General features: G+C 39.4%; 1 protein-coding gene across 1 annotated transcript in view; it reads left to right on the top strand.

Moving 5' to 3' along the window:
* LOC109677642 (E3 ubiquitin-protein ligase UHRF2-like) overlaps positions 1–27173 on the top strand; it is a 98250-nt gene extending 71077 nt beyond the window's left edge. Inside the window, 3 exon segments of the mRNA XM_074052186.1 lie at positions 9546–9627; positions 24518–24589; positions 26925–27173. Coding sequence (XP_073908287.1) covers positions 9546–9627; positions 24518–24589; positions 26925–26956 — 186 coding nt within the window. The 3' untranslated portion in view covers positions 26957–27173.
* The last annotated feature ends 420 nt before the right edge of the window (positions 27174–27593 follow it).

The raw sequence follows: 27593 nt of genomic DNA, 5'->3' as shown, positions 1-27593 counted from the left end.
GTTTTATTATAGTGCTACTATATTTACTTATAATCCAATTTCTTTATTTGCTGGCTTTTAAGAAAGAAAACTGCCATTCTCTAGTCTGTTTGGTCATCTCCTTTTAGTTTTATGGGCTCTATCCTTTTTTACACACTATTGCAACTGGACCCCTGAAGAGCCTTTCATTTTCATGGATCCTTTGGCCATCATCCATGTGGCTGTGATAACCAGGGCTCTTCTCCTTGTTCTAACTTGTAAATGGCCTCTGGTTTGATGATGTGATGCTTCCAGATAGCCCCAGGCAGGTACTCACTGGGATCTTGCATTGAAGAAGTGAGAGACCAACATTATTTCTGATGTTTGTAGATGCTGGAATCTAACAGCTAAATTGTATTACACACTAAAAAGGGTCCATATTGTATTGCAAGTAAAAAGGAAAGGCACTGGGGGTCCTAGGGTAAGACCCGGTCACCCACAGAGGCAAGTGCCTTCAGCATTGTGTCTCTGTACAGGTCCTGTGAGTAGGCCCAGGTGCCACACTCCTGCCTGAGCTCCACATCCATGTTCTTAATGACATTGAAGCTTATGATACCATATTTCTGATCAATCTGAGGGCTGGGAAACTGTGACATGGAAAATGCATTTGGGAGACAATTCTCATAGTATTTACTACAGCAAATCAGAACAACTAATTACAAAGTGATACAAGAATAACTGTATACCACTGTGGGTTAAGTTTGTCAGATACTTGTCCAAGATCAGTCAAAGAATGACAAGCCTGGAAAACAGGTGAGCAGAAAGCAAGACAAAGTTTATTAGGTACAGGAAGACAGAGGACCTTTAGTGCCTGGGTGGAACTCAGAAATACTGAGCCATACACCTGAGAACTAGAGGTTTTAATCTGGCTCTGAGGGTAGCATTTGCAAGCTCCTAAAAAACTGTTTTCTGATAGACTGGTCTGATAGTTTTGCTACAAAGTCTGTACTCACATTTTTCCTCCCTCATTCCCCCTCCTTGAGGTTGTTTGTCAAATTTCAATTGCTCTTATCCACTTTTCACACCTTGACCAGCATCCTGCTGTGTTTGCTCTCTTGCCCTACTTCTATTTTCTGGTGACTTTAGCCAGTTGCCTCTTTCTAGCACCCAGCCCTGACTGCCTAAGCTCAAGCTAGCTCAAGCTAGCACCTAACAAAAGCATGCCTACTTTGGATCTAATTTTGACTTACTTTAGGGGTAACTCAAGCAGCAAAACTATTTTAACATAATGATTTATTTCTGTATGTGTATGCAAATATAAACAGCATATAAGCTGTAGTAAGAGAGTTTCCTTAATTTCTATCATTTATATAAATGTAAATATAGGCCCCAACATTTTATTCACCAATCTTAATCTCTTGTCCTGGACATGCTAAAATATGCATGCCCTCTTGGAAAAGAGCTGCTGTGGGTAATGTGAAGCCCAAAATACTACCCACTTCAGGTCTGGGTGTGTTAACACCAGACATGTTTAGAAACAATGTGACAGAAGAGACATAGCAGCAGCTAAAATGGAAAATTAAAACCAGACCTGAGAAAGGAATAGTCACCTTCACTAAGGTAATAACACTGGGGAAAGATTGGGAACCATACCTCCAACAGATGCAGTAACATTTTGTCATCAATTTCTTGAGCTGCTTCATGGAATGAGTATCTGGGTCACTGTCCTATGTCAGTATTTGCAAACAGGAGGAAACTGGCCAGGGCAGAGACTACAGAAGATGAACTGAGGGCAGCTCCAGACCTAGTAGGCTCATAGGCTCATGGTAAAAACCACAAATACAGACAGGTTTCAATGATCTGTGACATGCAGTGGGCAGGGGCAGCATAGTGGGTATAAGACTCAGAAGAGGAAGGATGGGCAGAAAGAGGAGAGAGCTTTGCCAATGAGATGATTCTCTCTGACCTGTTACAGATCAAGAGGAATGGAGAAGGCAATGGAACATGATACAGAATGGAGGCAGCAACTGCAGGATGTGTTCAGGAAACACATTAGCTCTAGCTCACTTTAGAATATAGGAACCGGCTGAATTTTTCATCACTTTCCCAGTGCACTTTGACTCCCACTCAGGACCAATGTCTGCCTTGTTCAGGCTACCATGTCAGGACTGTAACACTGTTCAGCACACCTGTTACAGGTGGTGGTCTTCACTACCCAGCTCTGATACACATTACTCTCAGCAATGCTAGGACAATTGCTTTCATATGAAAGGAAACACAGACAAATTTCCCAGCATCAAACTCATAAGACTAGTCAAACAACATCAGTCCCCCAACTACCAAGCTCAAGCATCAGACTCCATTCTTACCAACAGTGTGAACTTCACACTGTGCTTCAGCCAGCAGATCTGTTCAGAAGTAACACGTGCACCTCAGAATCAGAGACCAGCCAAGTCACTTCTTTCAAAATGTGATGATGACTGGTCAGTGTGTGTCAGACACTCCATTCATGGAGATAGAAAATCAGGAAATTGCATTGCTTCCTATTTTCTCAGTAATAAATCTACATGACAGTTACCAAAATTAGCAATGAAAAGAGGGAACTGGTCAGCAGAGGTAAACATACAGGAAAAAAAAGAGTATTGTTCTGCAAGTGAAATTTGGGTGAAATGTACATAGAGGTGTTAAAGCTGATCATGGAAGACAGACACTCCACTGTCCAGGACTCCAGATGTGCAGCCAGGGAAACCTGGTGAGGAGAATGTAGCAATGAATGAGGAGAATGTCTAGGACCAAGAAGAAGGGCATGCTGCAAACCTCTGAGGTCACAGAATCTCCCAGGGATACTTCATGACACTGAAACCACCAATGATGAAAGAGCAGGAGCTGGTCCTACCTAAAAATCAATGTGACAATTCACCAAGGCATGGGAAAGATGCTTTAAGAGCATAGGAAGGCAAGCGCTGCTGAAGCCACTCTTGATCATTTTATAAATAATAAATCAATTTGATTCTCCATGTTTCTAATGCTTTTCGATTATACATTAATTTTAATAAAATGTTAGATATTTTAATTAAACATTATTTTTTCTTTATATATGAATATACAACAGTGATGGAGATCTTAAGGTTTGCACAAAAAACTTTAAAGGGGACAAAACAACTTTTTATTTTTCCCGTGGATTATTAAGATCCCCTTGTAGTTTTAGTGTCATGTTACTTTTTATGGTTGTATACAGCTGTGCAGACAGGACTGCTGTGTATCAATAAACAGTTGTTAAATAAAGCATGGTAGGAATTTTAGAAGGAGTCATGGGAAGAGATAACAAAGAGAGAAGAGAAAACAAAATTTGAAATAAGTTTATGAATGTGAATAAAACTATGATGACTTGATACCTAACTAGATGTGGAAGGGGCTGAGGGGGAGGGAGGGTCCCTTGGGTGTAGAGTTGAATTAGAGTGACATCAGTCACAGGGGCAGGGGGGATGGGTTTGGAAGGGACTGAAAGTATGAAGTTTCATTTGGGTCAGTTGAGCTCTAGGACTTGTTAGATATCATCATAGAAACACTGAGTACACATGATGGCCCAAAGAAAATTTTCTGTGGAGCAACAGAGTAAAGATATTTCATGTTCTGTGGTACATACTGCCTGCCATAACCATTCAGTCCTATAGCTGTAGTGTTAAAGCTGCCATGGTCAATACGTATGCACATGACTGTGTTCCAGTAAAACTTTATCAAAACAGAACTGAACATATTTAGCCTGAGAGTTGGGGAGAAGTCCAGGCTGGAGAGATGAGGATGAGAAAAATAGCAGTTGAGTCATTTTCAAAGTGAGAGAAGGGTGGCATCAGTCAGAGTACATAGAGTGAGGAGGAGAGCCTGCTAAGGACAGCAAGATGGCAATATGACTTCCTGAGGGTACTTCACCAAGAAGGGCACAGAGAAGCAGAGGTCACATAAGGAAGGGTAGGGTACAGTGACAGGTGACATGGCAAGGCAAGGGAAAGAGGCCGGAACAAGATAAGAGGCACCACACTTTTTTGATTGTACTTTAGGGTCACTCCAGTATGGTATGTCCAAGAGCGAAAAAGACAGCTGCCATTAACAAGACTACTTGACATTCCTGGTTCCCAAAAGGAAGGGGACACATCATTCAAGTAAGGCCACTTTGGAAGCATTGGGTCCATTGGAACACGTAGGACATGAGAGGAAAACATGGCAAAAGCCTTGATTGTGATTTCTGTGGGAAAGAACAGGTGAGGCAGAGTAAGTAAGTTAGTTTGAATCATTTCAGCATGCTATGCAGTGGAGAAGCCTTCTCAAGTTTTCCTATGCCTGGTCCTGGGGAGACCAGTACAGGGGAATATTGGTCTGGGATATGCAAAAGACATGAAAGAGGCAATTGGGGGAGATGATTTGTACAGGTTAATTTGCATGGGAAGGCATATTGAGCCTCTCTAAGAATTGACTATCCTTGGGAGGGGTAATCTCTCCCCAGGCATCAGTTTTCTTGAGTCTAGAGTAAAACTATTACATTTGACTATAGTCATTCTAGTGTCCTGTTGTTTCCATTTGAAACACTGGAGTGTCTACAACAGAAAACATGGCATCACACAGTGATGTAAAGCATGGCCAGTAAGTGCGGGGAGGACAGTTGGTGAAGAACAACTGTAAATTCTTCTGAGATACCCACAGACCACAGGTACTGATATTTTAATAGATATATAGCCATCCAGTCTCCTTCCAGATTTTATCCCTACAAGAGGCAGGAGCATCAAAAGGACACCTTCCACCACTGCAAACCAGTGCAGATGCTTCTTGCCTCATTATTTCCCAAAGCCCCAGTCTGATCATGAAAAAACATTGGGCAAACCCAAACTGACCTTTATTTTAGAAGTCACCTGACCAATACTCTTCAAATGTTACATCAGTTACAAAAATAGAGATTGATAAAATTTTAGCCAGTTGAAAATTAGTGAGACCAGATTACTAAAAGTGGTTCACTATCCTACATTGTGTCCTGGAACAACAGCACACAAAGCCATCTGTGGAATAAACTGAGTAATTTGAATAGGCTGTAGTTTTGTTACCATAAATGCATATGTGTACATTGTTTTGTATTGACAACAGTAGCATGATTATGTAAGGTGATATTACTTGACTCTAGTTAAATGATATGCGGGACTTCTCTGTGCCAACTTTGTGGTTCTGCAAATCTAAGTTCATTTTTAAAATGTTGTTAAAAATGAAAACCTTCCAAGTAGTATAAGAATATTAATGAGACTTTTGCATAACATTTTCGTGTGGGAGGTATTTTTTAACTTTTATTTTATTTTTTATTATTGTTGTGCTGGGTGAAGGTGCATTGGAGTATTTACAAAGGTTCTTACAATGTATCAAATATATCATACTTGAATTTCCCCCTCTGCTGCTCTCTTTCACCCCCTCCCCCAATTATTGCAACAGTTTCAACAGGTGCCATTTTTGTGTTACATGTGTATACATTATTTGTGCCATCTCCTCTCTCCACCACCCACCCCCATCCCCGCTGCCTCCGGGCAGAACCGCTTTCTCCCTCCTGTTCTCTAATTTTGTAGAAGAAAAAACATAAAAGATGATAAGAAAAACATGACGTTTTTGCTAGTTTAAGGTAAAGGTAGCTATACAGGGAGATTCCTTGTGTTGTTTCCATGCATGTGTGCATATCTACCAGTCCTCGTCACTACTCCCTAGTCCCCTTCCCATAGTGGCCTCTGCCAGTTTAAGAATACTATATTCGCTCCCATACAGGGAGCACATCAACAACATTCAAGTTTTTGGTTTCCTTCCCTTGCCCTATCCCCTCCCATGCACAGTATCTCCTTAGTGCGACCCATGTGCCATAATATTGCTGCAGTTGTTTTAGGTCCATAACCTGCATATGAAGGAGAAAATACAATTTTTTGGCTTTCTGAGCCTGACTAACTTTGCTTAAGGTGATGTTCTTCAGTTCCATCCATATACCTGGGAATGACAAAAGTTTATTCTTCTTTGTGGCTGAATAAAATTCCATTGTGTATTTATACACAATTGTCTTTATCCATTTGTCAGTAGTGGGACATTTGGCTGTTTCCATAGCTTGTCTATTGTGAATAATGCTGCAATAAACATGGGTATGCAGGTGCTTTTGTAGTAATGTGACTAGCATTCCTTTGTGTATATATATATCCCTAGGAGTGGGATTGCTGGATCATATGGCAGATCTATGTTTATTTTTTTAAGAAGCCTCCATATTGTTTTCCAAAGTGTTTGTACTAGCTTACATTCCCCCCCAGCAGCATATGGGTTCCTTTTTCCCCACATCCTCACCAACATTTGTTGTTGCTTGTGTTCTTGATGCTAGCTATTTTAAAAGGAGTGAAGTGGAATCTTAGTGTGGTTTTGATTTGCATTTCCTTTATGGCCAGGGATTGTGAGTATTTTTTCATGTGTTTCTTAGCTATTTGGACTTCTTCATTTGAAAAAGTTCTGTTTAGTACAGTTTCCCATTTCTTTATTGGGTCATTGATTTTGGGGGGAGGTGTTTAGATTTTGATCTTCCTGTATATTCTGGTTATCAGTCCCTTGTCCGATGTATACCTAGCAAAGATTTCTCCCATTCTGTGGCTGGCATCTTCAATGTAGAGACCATTTATTTGTGCAGAAGCTTTTCAATTTGCCCCATTTGTCAATCCTTTCTCTTAGTTGCTGAGTTACTTGAGTTCTTCTGAGGAAGTCTTATGCCTATTGCTTCCAATGTATTCCATGCACTTTCCTGTACTAGCTTCAAGGTTTCAGGTCTGATATTAAGGTTTATTAATACGTTTTGAGTTGATACTACTACAGGTTGATACTAGTACTAGTTGATACTAGGACAGGGTGTCACGTATGTATCTAGTTTCAGTTTTCTACAGGTAGGTTACCAGTTTTTACAGCAATATTTGTTGAAGAGGCTGTCTTTTCTCCATCATATATTTTTGACACCTTTGTTAAAAAATAAGATGGGCATAGCTGTGTGGATTCATATCTGGGTCCTCTATTCTGTTCCACTGGTCTTCATATCTGTTTTTGTGCCAGTACCATGCTGTTTTTATTGCTATGGCTCTGTGTTATAGCTTGAAGTTGGATATTGAGATACCTCCAGCATTGCTGTTTTTGCTAAGTATTGACTTGGCTATTAGCAGTCTTTTGTGCTTCCAAATGAACGTTATGGTTGAATTTTCAGTCTCTGTGATGAATGTCATTGGGATTTTTATGGGAATTTTGTTGAACATGTAGATTGCTTTTGGTAGTGTAATCATTTTTATTATGTTGATTCTGCCAGTCCATGAGCATGGGAGATCTTTCCACTTTCTGTAGTCTGCTTCAGTTTCTTTCTTCATTGGTTTATAGTTCTCCTTGTAGAGGTCATTTACATCCTTTGTTAAGTTTATTCCTAAATGTGTGATTTTTTTGAGGCTATTATAAATGGAATTATTTTCCTATATTCTTTCACAATCTGTTCATTGCTGTTGTATAGAAAGGCTACCGATTTCTATGAATTGATTTTGTATCTTGTTACATTGCGGAAGCTGTTTACAGTGTCTAGGAGTTTTGGGTGGAGTTTTTCGGGTCTTTAATGTGTAAGAGCATGTCATCTGCAAATAGGGATAGTTTGACTACTTCTTTACCTATTTGTATTCCTAGTAGTTCTTCTTCTTGCCTTATTGCTCTGGTTAGGAATTTTAAGACTATGTTGACTAGGAGTGGGGAGAGTAGGCACCCTTGTCTCATTCCTGACTTTAGGGGAAATGGCTTCAGTTTTTTCCCATTAAGTATGATGTTGTCTATAGGTTTGTCATTATAATGTTGAAATAAATTCTTTATATTCCTTGTTTCATCAGAGCTTTTACATGAAATGGTGTTGAATCCTTTTGAAAGCCTTTTCTGCATCTGTTGAGATGGTCAAGTGGTTTTGTCTTTGTTTTTGTTAATGTGTTGTATTTCATTCAATGATTTGCATATGCTGAACCATCCCTGAGTCCCTGGGTCATGGTGTGTGAGCTTTACTGTATGTTGTTGAATTCAGTTTGCGATTATTTTATTAAGGAGTTTTTCATTAATGTTCTTTAAGGAGATTGGGCTGTACTTTTTGGAAGTGTCCTTGTCTAGTTTTGGAATGTGTATAATACTGTTGTCATAGAATGAGTTAGGCAGTGTTCTTTCCCTTTCTATTCCATGGAAAAGTTTAAGAAATGTTGGTATTAGTTCTTCTTTAAAGGTCTGATAGCATTCAGAGGCGAATCCATCAGAGGGTAGAACTTTTCTTTTTCTGGTGACTCTTTATTGCTGCTTCAATTTCATTGTGTGGTGGAGATTTGTTTAGGTGATTACTACCTTCTTTGTTAGTTTTGGATTGTCATATGTATCTAGAAATTTCTTAATTTCTTCAAGATTTTCAAATTAATTTGAATATAGGTTCTCAAGGTAGTCCCTGATGGTTTCCTAGATTTCCTTTGTGTTCATTGTTTTCTCCCCTTTTTTAAATTTTTTTTTTAATTTCAAAGTATTTATTCTGAGTAGAAATTGGCTATATACAGGAAAACAACCATGGGTAAGATAGTTACATCAGAAACCTTAAGGGATACACTGATTTGATCATCAAAATGTAAAAAAACTCAAAATAACTTGCATCAGATATTTCAATTAAAAATGGTGTTATTCCATTCTAGTAATGAGCAGTCCACCAACTAAGAAGACCTAACCCTCGGTAACTGCACACTCACACACAGCCCTGGACAATTATCACATACATTTTTCTCCAGAATTACCCCTTAGAAATCCATATCTTCTTATTTGTTACTTTAATGGAAATTTCTCAGCATTTTGATTTTTTTTTCATAAGTAAAAAAAAATTCTGGGATGGCTCTAAGCAACCACATCAACAATGGGTTAAAACTAGAATTTAACATCTAACTTATTTTTACAAAAGCGAAAATAGCAAGGTAGTGAGCCTGAGGTTAAAGGAGAATCAGGGGTGGGTGACTAATGTATGTAGGCATAATTTGTGATCTGATCAGCAGAGTGGCAAAGCTGATGGCAGCCTGTGTTGACACAAGCCTCTGTCTCGGTACTCTTTCTCAAAGATATGCATGAGCACACTGAAAGGAATCACCAAGGGAAGAAAAAGTAAAAGCTTAGTTGTTACCCTGAACAGGTTCTGGGCACAGGCAGGGCAAGCAGCCTGCCCCTCTGAGTCCAGCTGGGCTGTCCCCAGGACATGGGTGGGGGTCACAGAGTGGGCCCAGGATGAAGCAGACCCTCACTTGGATGAGGAGTACCCACTGCCCCCTGGAGAGTCACCGTGAGGGAGCTGTCCCTTACCACATAGGCCACCCCATCCTCTGGATGCGTTTATCAGATGGGCTCTGTCCTGTCCTCCAGGGCTGGTTTCCTCGGGGCCTTCCGCCTCCTGGCACTGAGGGTGGAAGGGCTGGGTGAGGTGGAAGGGCTGGGTGGGGTGGAAGGGCTGGCCGTCTTTGCTTTGTTCGTCCTCCTCAGAAACTGACTCAGACTCATTATTGTAGAAGTGGATCGTGGCTTGCACTGGGAAGCTGGCCAGCACTTTTTCCCCGGAACTCTGCAGGTATTCATGCCGCTTTGAAATGGGTAAGTAAAGTCTTACAGGATGCTGAAACCCAAAGGCTCCCTTGGATCCCAAAGCTCGTTGGTCCCCCCCCAGACTCACACGGGTTTCCAGTTCTGGTCAGCTCAGCATCTCTGGGAGTCAGCATCCAAGGTCTCCACCACGGTGGTGGGCTGGAACTTTCGGGCCCGCGCGGCAGCAGCGGCCTCCGGGGATCGTTCCAGTTCTACAAGTCTACTCGCTTCAAACCCACTCGGATCATCTATTACCACGGAGGGGTGTCTGAGGGACACATGAAACAGGTAGCTTGGCCAGAACTAATAGCAATTTGAAAGGCATGTATAAGCTTGGAAGAAGATTACTGGCCAGGAATAACATATATTGTTGTGCAGAAGAGACATCACACTCGACTCTTCTGTGCAGATAAAACAGAAAGGGTGGGAAAAAGTGGCAATGTCCCAGCAGGGACTACAGTGGACAGTACCATCACACATCCATCTGAGTTTGACTTTTACCTCTGTAGTCATGCAGGAATTCAGGGAACCAGCCGTCCTTCACATTACCAGGTCTTATGGGATGACAACTGATTCACTGCAGATGAACTCCAGCTACTGACTTAGCAGCTGTGCCACACCTATGTGAGGTGCACACGCTCTGTCTCTATTCCAGCTCCAGCATACTATGCCTGGCTTGTCGCATTTAGGACAAGGTATCATCTGCTGGATAAAGATCATGACAGTGCGGAAGGCAGTCATGTGTCAGGACAGAGCAACGGCTGGGATCCTCAAGCCTTGGCTAAGGCTGTGCAAATCCACCATGATGCCCAGCACACAATGTATTTTGCCTGAGAGTCTCAGAAAAAGAACTCAACTGGTCTGGCACCCCACACAGCCTCAAAATGTTTCGAATGCCTACCACCTCTAGCTAGAGGCAAGTTGACTTTGGGTGGTCTTCTACCAGCAGCTCGTAATAGTTGCACTGAAAATATACTCTGCAGCACTGTCTGATGCACCAACAAAATTGAGCCATTTTTCTAAAATAATAGATACTCATAGATTATCTTTTCTGATGATCCACTGGACAGAATTTTTACCTCAATGTGCAAAGGCTGATCAGCCTGAACTTTCTAAAGGACTTTACAAGAAAGGTTTCTATGGAATATTTTGCTAGCTGTGGTGTTCACCGCATCCCTCTAGTCTTATAAGAGAAGAATATTCCTTTTTTCTGTGTTCATTGAGTGGGGTGTATGCATAAAGTGGGAAAGAAAAGAAACCAAACAACCTTCTTCAGTTCAATGTAACTATTTAATTGGGTGGGCCCATAGACTTTTTAATGGAGATTTCTGACTTTGTCACTGTAAATGCCTTTAATGAGCATTAATTTTTTGAAAGTTTTACAGAGTTTTATTAGTTTTACTACTTTTATCTTATTGATCTCTGCAGACTTGTGCTGGTGCAAGTACAGGCTGCCAGGCAATTGCACTATGTTTGGCTGCAGATTCAAACAGGCAGTTCTCCTATTTGGTTGACTTTTGTGAATGTGTGACATAAACAGATGTAATGCATGTCACAGTGACAGATAGCACTGCCATGGTAAAAGTACTCTTGTTTTTCCCTATTTGAAAAAAAAATAGCTTTTAGTATTTTTCCAAGTTTTCAAAAGTGCCCATTTTATGCTGCTGTGTAGTTTGTTAGATCTAAATGATTTTTAAACTTTTCTCATAGAAAGTTAACCTTGGTAATAAGCATTTTTTTAAGGTTCCTCCTCTTCCTTCCCTTGGTGATGTAGTTTTTCTAGATGAGATTTTGGTATGATTTTATCAACTATTTCTTAAATATCATAATCTGGCAATTTCTGAAACCAGTCAAAAAAAGCACATATTTCCATGCCTTTTTAAAGAATTGTTTTTAACCTATTTTATAGTCACAGTTGGTGTCCTATCACTTTGTTTTAATAAGCTAGAACCAGGATGTTTCCTTATTGGATAGGTTTGCCAGTCCATAAGGCACATTGAGTGATGCTGCATTTGCAAAAATATACCAGCATTTAAATTTATCCCCCCTGGGAATCAAGGTTACTCACACAATTACTTACAGTGCAATTTCTTGTTTGTTTGTTTGTTTCTCTTTCAACCTGAAATGTACTTGGTGGGTTTTTCTTCATTTTATTTAACTAAAACTGTGTAGAAAATGTTGATTTTTTTGGACTAGATTCTGGATTCCACTCACAAGGAGAGAGGATTCCTTTCTTATCCAAACAAAGAGAGTTAATCAAAAGCAAGCAAGCAAGCAAGCATCAGTTAAAATGTATAGGAAAATGTATACTGTATTTAGTGTAGATAATGCTTTGTAATGGACAACAGTTACATAGTCTAGGTAGTTCCAGCCAGTGTTTCCCAGCCCACATATTACTTACTGGCTTGCTATTCTCTATCCTGGAATGGCAAGAGTGAGAGAAAGGACCCTGAGGCCATGCTCTATATGGCTGAGAAAGGTGCTGGGGAAAGAGACAGACATGATGTGGCCTCTGTCTGGAAACTGCTGGTGGGAAACACTGGATCAGATGGTGAAGGATGTTTGCTTGAACTCATTAGTTGGTCCAAATCTCTTAAACTAGCCGTCTCAAAAATCCCAGCAACATAAAGCATAGTTTTTCTTCAGTCTTTAAACAAGTTTGTAAATACATTGAAGTTTACATTTCCATGTGCTGTTGCTCGGCGGCACCACCAGTGTTTGCTGAGACTGGTCTCGAAGAGAGTTTTATACTGTCTATCAAGTCCTATAGCGCACTGCAACAAGGGCAGATGTCTTTAATCTCTGCAGGTAGTGGAAAATAAGCAAGTCCTGTGACTGGAGCACATAGCAGGAGTAAAGAGATGGCAGATGTTAATTTCTTAAGATTTTTTTCCTTTTTTGCAAATACCTCACTTGGATTATATAAATCAGGACATGTTGGTGAGGGGCTGGCTACACTTTTATTCATATTTGTTCAGGGAGAGCACAGAAAATATCCTTCAGCATGGCTACTCTGGACCCAAGAGGAGAAAAAACAGAAGATTTTTAGGAGAAGGGGGACTCTCTCTGGAGTCCAAAATGTGAAGAACTCTTGGTGGCTGACTGGCTGGCCAGCAGGCACCACACCTGCACTTGAGTGCCTCGGGCTTGCTTGTTAATAACGCACAGAAGAAGCTCTCACCATCTCCTGGCACTGATGGAGCAGGGAGCAAGGCCAAGTGCCGGGAAGCACTGATCCGCTTGCCTGAAGCTGGGCTCTACACTTGACCTTGAACTATATAGTTTGTATGACCTCTGTCAGTCATAGTATGCTAGGGCCAGTATGGTGGTGGAGGAAAAGCCGGGAGGCCTATAGTTATAGGAAAACAGTACCATTAAGGGTGCAATGCTGACATTGTGGACAAAAGGAAAACAATGTGGAAGAAGTAGGATTATTAGCAAAAACTCGCTAAGGGGTGAATCTTTAAGAGGAAATCACTGCAGAATCAGAGTTGCAGCAATACTATTGCAAGCAAGTCTGAATGCATAGTTTTAACTTAATTCTGTTTGACATTCATTCGAATAGGTAACCCCCTCGAGACTGTCTGAATCATTATGCATGTGTCAATCAGTGGGAGGTGTGCATTCTCTAGAAGTAGTGTTGGGCTGTTTGGTTTTTAAAATCAGCCTATCTAGGCACTGTTATGTGGTGTGAAAGATTTAAATGTAACAATTCTAAAGAGTTACAATTTGGGGATAAGGAGCGGGGCAGTAAGAGTGGTGAAAACCCAAATGTTGAATCAATTATGTTCTGTTCTTGTTGTTAGCTGTTGACTCCTGAGCAGTTTCTAAAGTGAAACAGCTGGCTTACTGCAGCCAGCATTCTGGGCAGGTAGAACATATTCCTTCTTACTGTAAATTCTATTTGCTGCTTCCAAAGGTGATGATTTATAAGCAGACATGTTCTATATGGTCTGCATTTTAGGATCTGGTGCCCAGCCTATATCAGAGCTTACCTGCCTGGCTCAGCTACCTACCTCTTCCCAAGGGAAAGGGTAACCTGCTGATTAACAAAGCTCATTCTCTCCACCCTACCCTGGCAACCTTTGTGGATATGCTGTAGATTTTCTTGCTCAATAGCAAGGTGGTAGCTCTGCTTTCCTTTTAAGAAAGTGGAGGCTGAGGACATTGTATCAGTACTGCTTCAACGCCAAGAATTTTTCCTTGTAAGACTAAAGGGAAGATCTTGTTATTGATTAACCATTTTCTTATCCCTTGCTATTGACATATTCATGCTCTTTCTATGTCTAAGTGGCTGAAAATGTTTGCATTTGTTCATTTGACTAATGGTGTGATTTTTGTTTCTATGCTGTTAGACTTGTAATGTTTTAAAAATGTATTTTTATTAAATTTAGACTGGATGTATGTCTCTAGCAATACGAGGTACTTTCTAAGCTATTAATGAAGGGGTGTATCCCCATGTTGAGATAAGATAATGGTTGTTTAAATTTTGCAATTTTTTTGGCCTGCAGGGATATTTTGTGTTCATGTGTCCAAAAAAAAGAGAATAAATCGGCATTCTTGTGCCAAAAGTTAAAAAAAAGAAAACACTCGGGGTTCCTGGATACACTTACAGACAGGTGCTTCACACAATTTTCCTTCAAAGTCTGTTGTGAGCCTCTCTGTGTCTGTGTGCTGCTCTTAGGTGCCAATGGGTGAGGTGCATGTCAGAGTCCCTCCAGTTATTATCCAAGTCTTGCCTTGAGTCTAGATTCCAAAAGAGCAATTATGAAAAATACACCACCTACAAGTTAACATATGAAACTTTGGAGTTCTCTGTTCTCTCAGTCCCTTGTCTTTTGGATTGGTCACTTCCATTTTTAGTAGCTGTGGTGCTATGGTTTAAATATTACTCTGCCCCTCCAACATTTACCTATGGAGCCCCAATTTCTCAATGAGTTCTGTTAGGAAATTGGGGCCTTTAGGAGTTAACTTGGTCATGAGAGTAGGACATTCAAGAATGAGATTAGTCCTCATGAAACAGGGAGCTTTGTTCTATCTCTCCACCATATGAGTATACATAAAAAGGCATCCTCTGCAAACCAGGATAAGAGTCCTTATCATAGCCCAGCCATGCTTTTGCATCCTGATCTTGGACTTCCAGCCTCCAATGTGGCCAACATATTTCTGTTGCTTAAGTCCCTCAAGCTATATATTATTTTATGTTAGCCTGGGCTAAGACTTGGAAAAATAAGAGCAAGTTAAATAATTATTTGAGGAGAAAGTTCTGAGATAACCCACCCAAATCCCACCTAGTTCCAAAAACATGGCAGTTTTCTGAAAGGAAGTGGGGTGGGGGACCAGGTAGGTGCTGCTCCCATGAGTTATGTGGTACACTCCATTGTCCCCACGAGCCCTGCCCTGCATAGGACTTATCAAGCCTACTTTAGGGGGCTAATATGGACAAAGCATTTGAGATTGCACAGAGGTAATGACGAGCAGACAAGCAGTTTCCATGAGGCCCTAGTTGATTCTGCCTTTTGGTGGTGAAACTCAGAACGTTGCAGAAATGTTTGCCATTGAGCTCTTCTTCAGTCCCTGGAATCAGTGGCCACTGCAAGGTAGTTTCTCCTATGTTCTCAGTCTCTAAAATTTTTGGTTTACTTCAGGTAATTTCAGTGCTGAACCCATTTCCTGTAAATTCTTCTTTATCAATTACATTTCTCACTTCACAGTCCACTGTGCATCCTGCCATGTCCTTCCCATGAACTTCCCATGATCTTGGGACTGTGAACCTCTGTAGTCTGTCCTAAAGCATGGCTAAAGCAGATGTGATTTTTTTTTATATGACTGCTGGGCTTCTTCCTGGTTCCTGCTCTCTAGCACTGCTCATCATCTCTCAGTCCTTCAAATGCCTCAGTGTGTGAATCTTGCTGTCCTGCCCACAGCTCTAACCCTCTTCCCAAGTGCATAGCCTCTGTGTAGGCTTGGGGCACAATCACCCAAGGACTGACAGTTGGGCACAGGAGGCCACAATTATTTCAAATCTCTATGCACTATTCAGTTATCCTTTTTGATCACTTCTGAAGAGAGCTGAGGAAGGATTCTCTAAGGGTCATTGTCCAGAGCAGTTTGAGATTCCTTTGCCTGGACCAACACATTACTCCCATTGAATCTTGTCAGTTACAGATCACCTTCAATAAAATAAAGTGTTGGAATGTGGAGGCCACCAGGGAAGTTCAAGTGCCAACAGTATGAGCTGTGCAATGGACATGTGTCTAGAAAGCCCATGGGGGAATTTGAGGAGTAGAATGTTGGGGGTTTGAGGGTGGCAAACATCTAGATAACGTCTAAGTTTTAGAAAGCTTTTATGAGAAAAATAATATCATGGATTTTCTTCTATGTGAGCTGAAATGTATTATGTAAGGGGAATGTTACCAGAGAACTTCTAGAACAAAGGTAGGACAAAAAGCACAGTGAGATACAAGGAATTCTGTACCAGACTTATGTAGAGGGTGACACATCTATTTAAGTATACAAAAGAAAACTTTAAGGACTGCTTTGGTTTGGATCTTAAATGTCCCTCAAAATGCCCATCTGTTACAGAATTGGTACTCAGGCTGCTGGGATTGGAAAATGGTGGAGCCTGTAAGAGGTGGGAACTAGTGGAAGTTCCTTAGGTCATTGAGGACCTATCCCAGAGAGGATTGTGGAACCCAGTCCCTTCCTTGCTCTCTCTTTTGCTTCTTAGCCATGAGAAGAGCAGCTTCCTTTACCACCTTTATTTGCATGCTGTGCTGCCTCTCCATAGGCTCAATAAGCAATGAAACCAATTGATACATTGTGTATACACAATGGAATTTTATGCAGCCATGAAGAAGAACGAAATGTTATCATTCGCTGGTAAATGGATGGAATTGGAGAACATCATTCTGAGTGAGGTTAGCCTGGCTCAAAAGACCAAAAATCGTATGTTCTCCCTCATATGTGGACATTAGATCAAGGGCAAACACAACAAGGGGATTGGACTATGAGCACATGATAAAAGCGAGAGCACACAAGGGAGGGGTGAGGATAGGTAAGACACCTAAAAAACTAGCTAGCATTTGTTGCCCTTAATGCAGAGAAACTAAAGCAGATACCTTAAAGCAAGGGAGGCCAATAGGAAAAGGGGACAAGGAACTAGAGAAAAGGTTAGATTAAAAAGAATTAACCTAGAAGGTAACACCCATGCACAGGAAATCAATGTGAGTCAATGCCCTGTATAGCTATCCTTATCTCAACCAGCAAAACCCCTTGTTCCTTCCTATTATTGCTTGTACTCTCTCTACAACAAAATTAGAGATAAGGGCAAAATAGTTTCTGCTGGGTATTGAGGGAGGGAGCGGGAGGGGGTGGAGTGGGTGGTAAGGGAGGGGGTGGGGGCAGGGGGGAGAAATAAACCAAGCCTTGTATGCACATATGAATAATAAAAGAAAAATGAAAAAAAAAAAAAAGAAACCAATTGATACAGATCTTAACCTATAAAACTGTAAGCCAAAACAAACCTTTAATCATCAAAAGATGATTTTCTCAGTTATTCATTTTAGCATCAGAAAGCAAACACTGATGGTGTGTGGAGAAAGGGGTCTACCTTTCTCCATCAACCTTTTCTTTTTTCTCCACATATTTCCCACATTAGAGATGCTCAACTGATGCCCTCAGCACTGGGATCATTGAAGTTTACTCTGGGGATGAAGTGTGGGCATTCAAGAAATGGCCTGTTTTGATCTGTTCAGCCAGATAATCCTCACATTCATTTCCTTTTATATTTTTTAGTTTTGCTGAATTCCATGCTAAAATAAACAAACAAACAAATAAGCCCTTGTTGACTCTAGCACCCAAGTGAGTTGATACTTAAGAGTCAAAAATTCTTATTTGTGTTGGAGAGAAAGATTTCTAATTTTTCTCTCTACACTTAGAATGATATGTGGAATTTAAATGACTAAGATGGGCATGAGATGTGTGTTTAAACCTGGAGCCAAAGGATAAAAAAAAATGGGTCCTGGAGTCTTTCCTAGGGCTATAATTCACTGTTGGTTTCATACTGAGTTGCTTTACTTTTGCCCAAGTGCCTCTTTTGCTTCTTCACTGAGGAGTCCAAGACAGAATGTATTCAATGGAGCCAGGTGGTGTGACTTCTGTTTTCTGTGGGAAACACTGTATCACTGTCCAACATCAATCTTGATATTTTCTCACTTAGTAGAATCAATTTTGAAAAATCAATTCTCAAGTTCACATTTAAGATGAAAGTCTACATCATGGGTTCTCTTTAAAATAAAAAATAAAATGTAAATCCATCTACATATCTGACCATATAAAGTGCACACTTATGAAACCATATAAAAGGCATGTCTGCTATTTCAAAAAGAAAAAAACATTTGATGTGGAGGCAAAACATTTTCAGCACCTGATGGAGCTCAAGTTTACTTGCCAAAAATCATCCTGTTATAATTGAACATATGTTCAATATTTGTATGAAATTCTTTGAATCAATGTAGAATACACTAAGTAACCTGTTGTAATGACATTAACAATAAGAGTTTACACTTACTGAGCAATTTTTATGTGCCAGGTGCTGTTCTACGTACATACACTCAGCACAGAAATGCTATTAATGAGGTATAACTGTGTTTGCTATTTTGCATACAAGATGGCTGCTAAATGTACATACTATATTATGCAAGGGCCTCATGAAGGGAAATCTATAGGTAGTATTATAAGTCAATTCATTTTTGCTTTTTTTAATGTTGAACAAGTAGAGTTTGTTTTATGAGTAATTCATGACCTTAGAAAGGAATTACGGTAAGACTCAAGAGAAGTGGAAAAGTTTGATAAGTTCTTATTACTTACCAGGGACTAGAAATGTCTTGAACCTATTCACCATCATTTGACTGAGTCAAATACAAATGCAATCTTTATAAATTTACTTTTCAATTAGGTAAAATGTGATGATTACTGCTACTATTACTATTATTTTTTGAAATCATTCATCTTTTATTTTGTTGGTTAAATTCATCATTACGTTAAAAGGTCCAACAGCAAGAACAGAAAAGGTGAAGAGTTATGATATAAGAACATAAGAAATGTAATTGGAAGGCTGCATTTGGAAACTGAATTCAATAGGCAGATTGTTTTGACTTGCTAGTGTTGGAATGTTTTCATTTCCTATTTTTAGTTTTTCATTATCATATTATATTTGTATGGGGTACATTGTGAAATTTACAAAAGTGCTCAAAATATATATTAAATAGGTTTGCCACCTCAATCTTTCCCTGTTATCCCCCCCGTCTTTCTTAGAACAGTTTCAACAGGTTTCATTGTTCCATTTTCATACATGAATGCATAGTACTTCTTCTATATTCACGCTCTTTCACCTTTCTTTATTCCCTCCCCTCTCCCAAAACTATAAATTAAGCCAAGTGTGACCAGGACATGCCTCCAGCCCACACTCACACTCAGTTAATGATTGTGTGTCTATCCCTAGGTGCCTTTTCTACCCTTTATGAAGGAGAATTCCACCTCTACATTTTTTCCAGGACAGTCATTATGTGAGTGTGAGTGAATTTCATGACACCCTCTTGTTGTTCTCTCTCCCTGGCTTCTAGAACTGTTGGCTCTTTCTCCTTGGTAGGGAAAACACATTTGGTGAAGTCTCTTTTTCCCTTCCTCACTTTCCCACAGAAATTTCTGGTGGCCACAAGATTCTCTCAAGGACGCAGCATTAAATAAACTCCCTATCAGTTTTATTTTGTGATTTAGCAAAATCTGTCAACCCCTTGGTTTGTATATCCAGTTGTTTTCATAATTGCCCCAAGGTGGAAACAGTCCAGATGTCTGTCATCACTAAATGAGTTAACAAACTGTGTATATCCACACAATGAAATAATTATTAATGAAAAGAATAAGCCATCAATTCATGCAATAACATGGATGATTCTTAAATGCCTTGCACTATGTGACCTAAATCGAGATCCAAGATGGGATCCATTGTATGATTCCACATGTACACATTCAGAAAGTGCAAAATCTAAAGGGGTGGGAAACAACTCAGTTTTTACCAGTACTTGGGATATCGGGAGGGACTGATGACAGAAGAAAAGCAGCATGGAAATTCATATGATGGAATTATCACTTTGGTAGTAAATATATGATCCTACCTCATGGTCCAAGTCCAGATGGTGCACCATCCACTCACAGTTAGTTATTGTTAACACTTAAATGATCTGTGATGGTTTTATGAAAGCATTTACTCTGATTCAGGGCTGACCATAAAGGAATAAAAACTTTATAAAATGAATCAAACATTATTATTATAGATGAACAAGATATATACACTGACAAGTAATGAAGAAAGTGATTCATTAACTTCACTTAAAAAAGCAATGTTTTGCCTTGATATAGTAAGGCTAAATACACAGCAGTGTAGAAATACTAGAAATACTACATTTTAGTCACTATATTGGCCACCGTCTTGATTCTGAAATTATAAGAGAACTAATATTGACAAATAGAATAGGCAAAAATGTGATTCGTTTCAGGGTATGGTTTTTAAGAACAAGTCAAATCAAGTGATGACTGTGACCTTTTCCTGAGGTTGAAGATCATGAGACCATATGCCTCCAACCCACTTTAAGTCTTGGCAGGGGTAAAAAAATGCAAATATTTCAAATGTTCTTGCTGCTATCACAATCCTATATTACACTTTCCTTATTGACAGTTAACTGAAGGAATCACATATTTCCACACCTCTGTCTTCTCTCCTGGTATTTCACAAAAGCATGCCAGCCCCATTTAAACTTTGCATTAAAATCCTTCCATGTTTGGCTGGAGGTGTGATGACATGGAGTCCCTGAAATATAGAATATGGACTAAAGGATTTGTATTCTGTGTTGCGTATGGAAATCTCAAAGGGATAAATATGTCAAAGGGATGAAGTATAGCACAACTGACATATCATGGAGGACAGGATTATAAAACACATTGAGTTAAATGATAAACCTTCAAAACTGCCTCAAGCACACTGAGCTGGATTATTTACTGCTGTTGTATTCTTTCCTTCATGATGTTTCTCATTTCTTTTCTGTTCAGTGTACCTCTGGCCCCTAGATTTGCTCAATGACATAAAAGAATGGTAAGTGTTGCTTCCAAGCAGAAGCTTCAACAGCATGTGGTTCTCCATCCTTGTTGTTCTTCAGCCTCTGGGGTCCTACAAGCAGGTGCTAAGGTTGAACATCTGCTGGGCTGACTCTCTGAGGACCTAGGATGATCAGACCTCTGTCTCTCAAAAGCCCATCTTTATTACGGGATGATAGAGAAGCTAGTTCGTCACAACAGAAAAACCTAACTTATTCTGACAAGTACACAAAGCTTTTACAATTTATATTTTCTGATCATTCACTTGTTGAAGCCCAAATGCCCAATGTGATTTTTGGAAGTGGGGCATTTGGGAATTACCAGGTGTCAGTCTTGATAGTTGGAGCCCCCATGATGGGATTAGTATTGTTATAAGAAGAGTCAGCAATGAGCTTTCTCTTTCTCTTTCTACCATATCAGAACACAGTGAGGAAGTAGCCACAGTGTGACTCAGCAGGAGAGCTGTCACCAGAATCTAACCATCCAAGCACCTGCAAAGCTGGGAGAAAACAAATTTCTGCTTCTTAAGTCAGGTAGTCTGTGGCAATTTGTCAGGTAACTCTGAACTAACAATAGCATAGGCCACTTCTTCAACACATATGCAATTTTAAATCTGATTTCAAATTTCAGGCCTAAACCGTGCTTGCTTATATGGGGATAATAAACTCATCACAGAGGGTAATAAGGGTGGAAGGCAAAGGGAGTTGGAGGAGCTATGGTCTGATATCCTATTCTATAAAATTAAAGGTAATGAACAGAGGCCAATAAATGCAATCACAGTTCACCATAATAAATGGGGTTGTGAATTTTACTGATTTCTAAAATACACCCCAAACTGCATGCAATATATCAGGAATCCTTCTATAATAAACAGTTAATCAACCTAAAAGACAATACCGTGGTACTAAAGATGAGAAATTATGGTACAAACATAACGAAGTATGTACAGAATCTGTGTGCAGAAAACTACTAAGTCAGAAGAAAAATATCAATCAAAATCACTGCATAGAGAAACACAGTGAAGTTGTGTGTTGGAAGACTAAATCAAGGTGTGACTTAATTTATTCCCAAGTTGATAAATAGATTTAATGCAATTGCAATCAAAATAAGAATCAATGAAATTAATTCACAATATTGACAAGCTGACCCACATTTATATGGAAATTTAAAACAAGGGACATGAATATTGCCCCCCAATAAAATGTATGAGATCCTACTTGAAAAATAACTAAAGCAAAAAAAAAAAAAAACAAGGTTGGGGTGTGTGTGGCTTACATGGTACAGCACTTGTCTGGCAAGTGAGAGGACCTGAATTCAAACCTCAGTACTGGAAGAAGAAGGGAGGAGGAGGAGGAAGAGGAAGAGGAAGAAAAGAAGAAGAGATTGAGAACCATACATATAAAGTGAATTCCCAAGTTCACCCAGTTAACTGATGGCTCTGCTTCAGTATTTCTTCTAGAACTATGGATCACAACAGTGGACTGACCACACACACCATCTCCTCTGCCTCCCAAAGTCCCTTCGAATTTTTGGAAGAGTTTTAAAAGTAGGAGAAAGAGCAGGAAGAAGATGAAAAGAGGGAAAGGCACCAGAATTGAAGCATAAAGTTTGAAGCAAATCCTAGAAGGAAGAAAACACATTGATTGGATTAGCAGAGAGAACATTTCAAAACCAAAAACTTTAAAATGAACTTCAGTTAAACAGGGTCATCATCAATAAAAACATTTTGAGTGTATTATTGATATTTATTATGTGTTTAAATAGGATAAAGAGTATTTCATTTTAATATTACATTTACTAAGCAAATAATTTAATATATGATATATTTAAGCTCATATATATTATCTGCAGCCTTTGGAATACATAACAGTAGGAAAGGTCTTTATATACTGGCCTGATGTCGATCACATGGTGAGATATAAAAAAGACCAGCATCAACATTCTGTGAACACTGCAAATGTATTTATGTATGCATGTTTGTATATTAAAATTTAAGCAAAAAATGTAAGCTATGAAAATGCTTCCACTACCATTAGCACCATTTTATTCCCAAGGAAACTGAGGCAAGGAGAGGTAAAACAATTTGTCCAAGATCACAGAGTGAAGGGAGTGAGACACAAATCAAGATATCCAGCTACTGGGTGGTCCTGCCCAACAGCATGGAGCATGATGAAAGGACATACACTAGGACAGACCCCAGAGAGATCAGGCATGAAAACTTCCCATTTACTTTTACATTTTCCTGTTGTTTACTACTCTTCCATAAGTTTTTTCCATTTTTAATAATCACGGCATAAAATTGGCCTTTTTGTTTGGGGATACACAGTTTAGGAATTTTAACCCAAGTGGATTCATGCCACCAGCAGCATAATCAGGATACAGGAGAACTTCCTCCCTTTTACTGTCGCTTGAGAGTCCCATGCAATCTCCCTTCGAGGTCCTTGGCAAACAATACAGTTTTGGGGGTTTGAGATCATCATACAGCATAAAGATTTTGAGACTTGCTTATTTCACTCAGCATAAAGCCCTTGAGATTTATCCAAGTAGCTGCATACATCACTAGTCTGCTCCTTTTAGTGCTGTGTAGTATTCCATCCTGTGGACATACACCATTTTGCTTACCCAGTTACCCACTGAAGGATATTTTGGCTGTTTCTCATTTTGGATTTTCCACGAGCAGAACCCACACATTTGTGTACAGGTTTTTGTAGGAACACAAATTTTCATTTCCCCTAGGAAAATACCTAGAAGTGTTCTTGCTGGGTGTATAGTTAACCTTACATGAAACTGGTGCACTGTCTCCCATGACTGCTGAACAATTTTGCATTTTCACCAACAATGTACAAGAGTTCCAGCTGATCTACATCTTCATTAGTATTTGATATGATTGTTGCTTTTTTCAATTTAGCCATTTTCATAGGTGTGCGGTAAGAATGTGTTACCTTTTAAATTTAGAAAATGGAAAAGAACTGAATACAATTGGCAATTGTAAGGCAAATAGGTTATTTCCTAAGCTGCTGGTAGGTAAGAATATAAATAAGAACAAGCTTTGAATTTTCTATTCATGCATTAAATATTTCTTGCACATCTAACATACCTGCTGTGCTCCTCACTTTCATATTGAAACCCTTAGGAATGTTCATGCACTTTGTGATTTTTCTTTTCATTTTTCTCAACCAGAAGGCTTTAACCAGCACTTGCAGAGAGGATAGATGTCTTATTCTAGGTGCTCTACGCCTTAAATATGGCTAATAACATGAACATTGGGTAGGATTTTAAGTATTCATAAATGAACTTAACTATATCTTCAAATAGACAAGAAATGAAGTCTTTGGAAATAGAAAACCCATTACCTACTTTTGCTTCCAGAAATCTCATCCATTTTCTTGGATATTTTTTATTCTCATTCACCTTGAGTTCAAGTGCACATTAGTAGTTAGCTCCTGGATAAATAGTTATAGTCACACTAGTGTGGATGGATTTCATTCTTTAAAAATTGATTGAAGAAATGAAATTAATTTGCAGTGTTATTATGTATTTCACTCTATGACAGAAATACTAAAATACAATTAAGATATGGAAAAATTGAAGAATATTTAAGATCCATTGGAGCTCATTAAGAGAGTCTATTATTACAAACAACTTTCATTAAAAAGTGGTTTTTTTTCAATCACTTTGCAGTAGGTTTAACCATGTATTTTGAGTGTTTTTTCCCTCTCCTTGACTTGTATTTATTCTTCCCTAGCAGCTGAAAGTAGAACTCAAAAGAAATGGAAAATAGATGAGAAGAGGTCTTCACCCAAGAGAGCTTTCATCAGTAAGTACCAAAGTAATTACTGCACCTGACAAATTCCTACTCCTTGTTTTAGCCTAGTTGTAATAAAAGAAAGATTCAACAGTGGTTTATATTACCCGGCATTGCCTTTAATTTCATCAAGCTCCATCTGAAGAGTTGCCACATTTACACTAAAAGTGCTTTTTCTCTTGAAGTTCATTTGTGAAGGCAGCTGCTGGGGCTTTAATCATCTTTTCTTCAGTCTTTCATTTCTAACACACTGTGATTGATAATGGCTTTCCTAGGTCCCCTTGCAAACCATGTGATTTCTTCACCATATCAGTTCCAGGTAGTCAGTTGTAGAAAAAGCATTCACTAATTAAGAATGAAAGGCCATTTCAAATACTCATACTACAAAGACTCAGCATTTCACATTCATGGTGGGCCACACTCAAAGTTGAGATCCTTCTAGCTGCTGGGTCAGGCTATATTTCACCAGCATTGGGAATGGAAGGCTCTCATGTTTGAGAGCTGACAGTATTAAGCAGCTCACAGGAGTTCAAATCTCACCTAGGGACCATTGTCTCAAGGAGCACTTAGGAAAACCTTGGAAATGCGGTGTGCTTTCAGGATCACACTTTAGCACTGATGCTACTTAAAAAGTTCATTTCCTATGACTTTCTCTAAAAATCTGTGGGCAGCAAGAGAGTCTAAAAATTTGATGAGAGTCTGAAAATTGAGTGTAATTATGGGCAAGACATTCCAAGACTTATATTGCAGAAATCTGAGTCAGTAATTGAAATGTGACTTCTACGATGTCTATGCAATGAAAGTACTCCAAACGCTTGGGCATGTTAGAACTGGGTTATGGTCAACTTAAGCTTTCGAAGTAGAAAAGCTGGCCAGATTCTTTGATCTGCCTCAGATATTTATGATCAAAGTATTGAGTTCAAAACATTGCACACTAAGGAAAAGAATGATGCCACTAAATGCTGAGCCCCAACTGGGCTAAAATAAATATCCCTATTTCTGAGGTCCAGTCACACATGTTCTGTGGAATACCAAAAAATGGAGTTGGAATCAAACATCATCCTCAAAACTTCCTGTGCCAGCAAGGAGATCAGGAACATAGGATGGCAGTAAACTGGGGAATTTACCAAAGCAAAGAATTGTAAGGATGGTAAGACAGAGCAGGAGTGGTAAAGAGTTGCTTTCACTGAACTCATGACCATTCTTCAATATAGTCATCAGAGAACTAATTGGATGAGGCCAAGAAATTCAACAGTTGGTATTTAGCATATCTACCTCTGGGCAACCTGAATTGCCTTGGGTTTCACCTGTTTTTAGGCACAAAGTTCTAAAGCTATCAGTAAGTAAAAATTTGCTGATTTATAATTGTCCTTCTGTAGCACTCTAGTCAACCTATGCACACACCTACTCAGAATCTCCTAATATTTTCTGTGCATCCACAGAGATGTTTCAGGCAGGTCCCAAAATTATGCTCCAGTTGTTCTTCCACTCTGGCAGTCACTGGAATGTTGGGTATCAGTCACACTATCTGCAAGGGTATCAGTCACACTATCTGCAAGGGTTCTGCCACATTGATGTGCTTGAGGCTCCTCCACAAGTGAACTGTCTTCTCTAGGGTCTAGTCTCCCAGGAAACTAACTGTGGTTTATACCCCAAAGATGGCATGACATCCCTGTGTGCTTTTTGTGCCAAGTTCCATACAGAAATGCAGAGATGTTCTTTCTTGTCTTAGGCCACAAACCCAGTGCAAGGGGCTGGGCTGAAGAACTGAGTCTTCTTTGTCATCTTTATCTCTCCATCTCTGTATCTTGCTATTTGAATAAAAGTCATTCCAGAATCCAAAAGCATTTGTGAAATGCTGACATGCAATGTGGGATTTGAAATTATTCAAGCAGATTAAAGCCTTTCTCAGAGATTAGATTTTGAAATAGATCATCAGAATGGAAACAAATCTATACTCCATGGCCAGACCATGTTTCCAAGGTTTGCTGAACACTGTGTAGACTGCCCATAAAAATATTCCTCTTCATACAATGAAAAAAATAAAATTATTGAGTATTGTGGACAAGGTGTACAGTAAAGCTTAGCAGGCCTATATGTATGACTCAACAGGAGGGACCTAGAAACTTTTTAAAGCCCTTTTTCTTTTCCTTCCCTTCATAATATATAGAAAAACTTGCTAAAATGTGAATTTATAAGTATTCCATGAAGAAAAAGAACTAGATATTCACATATTTGAATGAAGTGCTGGATGCATCTCATACTTAAGTTCTCTTCTAGAGCTGAACACGTATTTATGCAGAATAAAAGTTGAGGGTAGCTCTCCTTAAATATATATGTGCTCCAGATAGTGACAAGACCAGGCTTCACTTGGAGTAGCAGTGATATGCTGACTGGCCAGAAATCTAAGAAAAGGGAGTGGAAGATCCTGGAGGAGGAGGTGGTAGCTCTACGTTCTTCCCACAATGGTGAAGGCTCCCTGAGATGTGGGTGAGTCTACAATAAAGAGAGTTGCATATTTTCTAACAAAAAAAATCTTCTAAGCATTTCTTCTGACCTAATTATTTTTATCCCTAATCAAATTCCCCCAAATAAGCAAGATCCTCTGAACCCCTGAGCATATTTTGTGATCTTCATTTGAAGTGAATTCTGTATTAATGGCTCCTTTTTAATTTTTTTGCAATAGTGAACTCAGGGCCTCTTACTTGCCAGGGAAGACCCTATCATTTGAGCCATGGCCCCAGTTCTTTTGTTTAAAATTTCTTTTACAGACAGGATCTTGTGTTAACTTTGCCTAGGATTGACCTGGAACCTCAATCTTCTTGTGTCCACCTCCCAAGTAGTTGGAAGTACAGGTATGGGCCTCCATGCCTAGCATGGTTTCAAATTTATTGCTGTGCTGAGAATTTGAGAGTAAAAAGACTACTATACCTATAAACAAGTTAAAGTTTATAGTTTATGCTTCTCAGTTATAAGGACCATGAGATTTACATGAAGATCTTGCAGGCTTATACAC

This window comes from Castor canadensis, chromosome 13 (assembly GCF_047511655.1).
Source record: "Castor canadensis chromosome 13, mCasCan1.hap1v2, whole genome shotgun sequence".
Lineage (NCBI taxonomy): Eukaryota > Metazoa > Chordata > Mammalia > Rodentia > Castoridae > Castor > Castor canadensis.
This window is presented reverse-complemented; position numbering and strand designations above follow the sequence as displayed.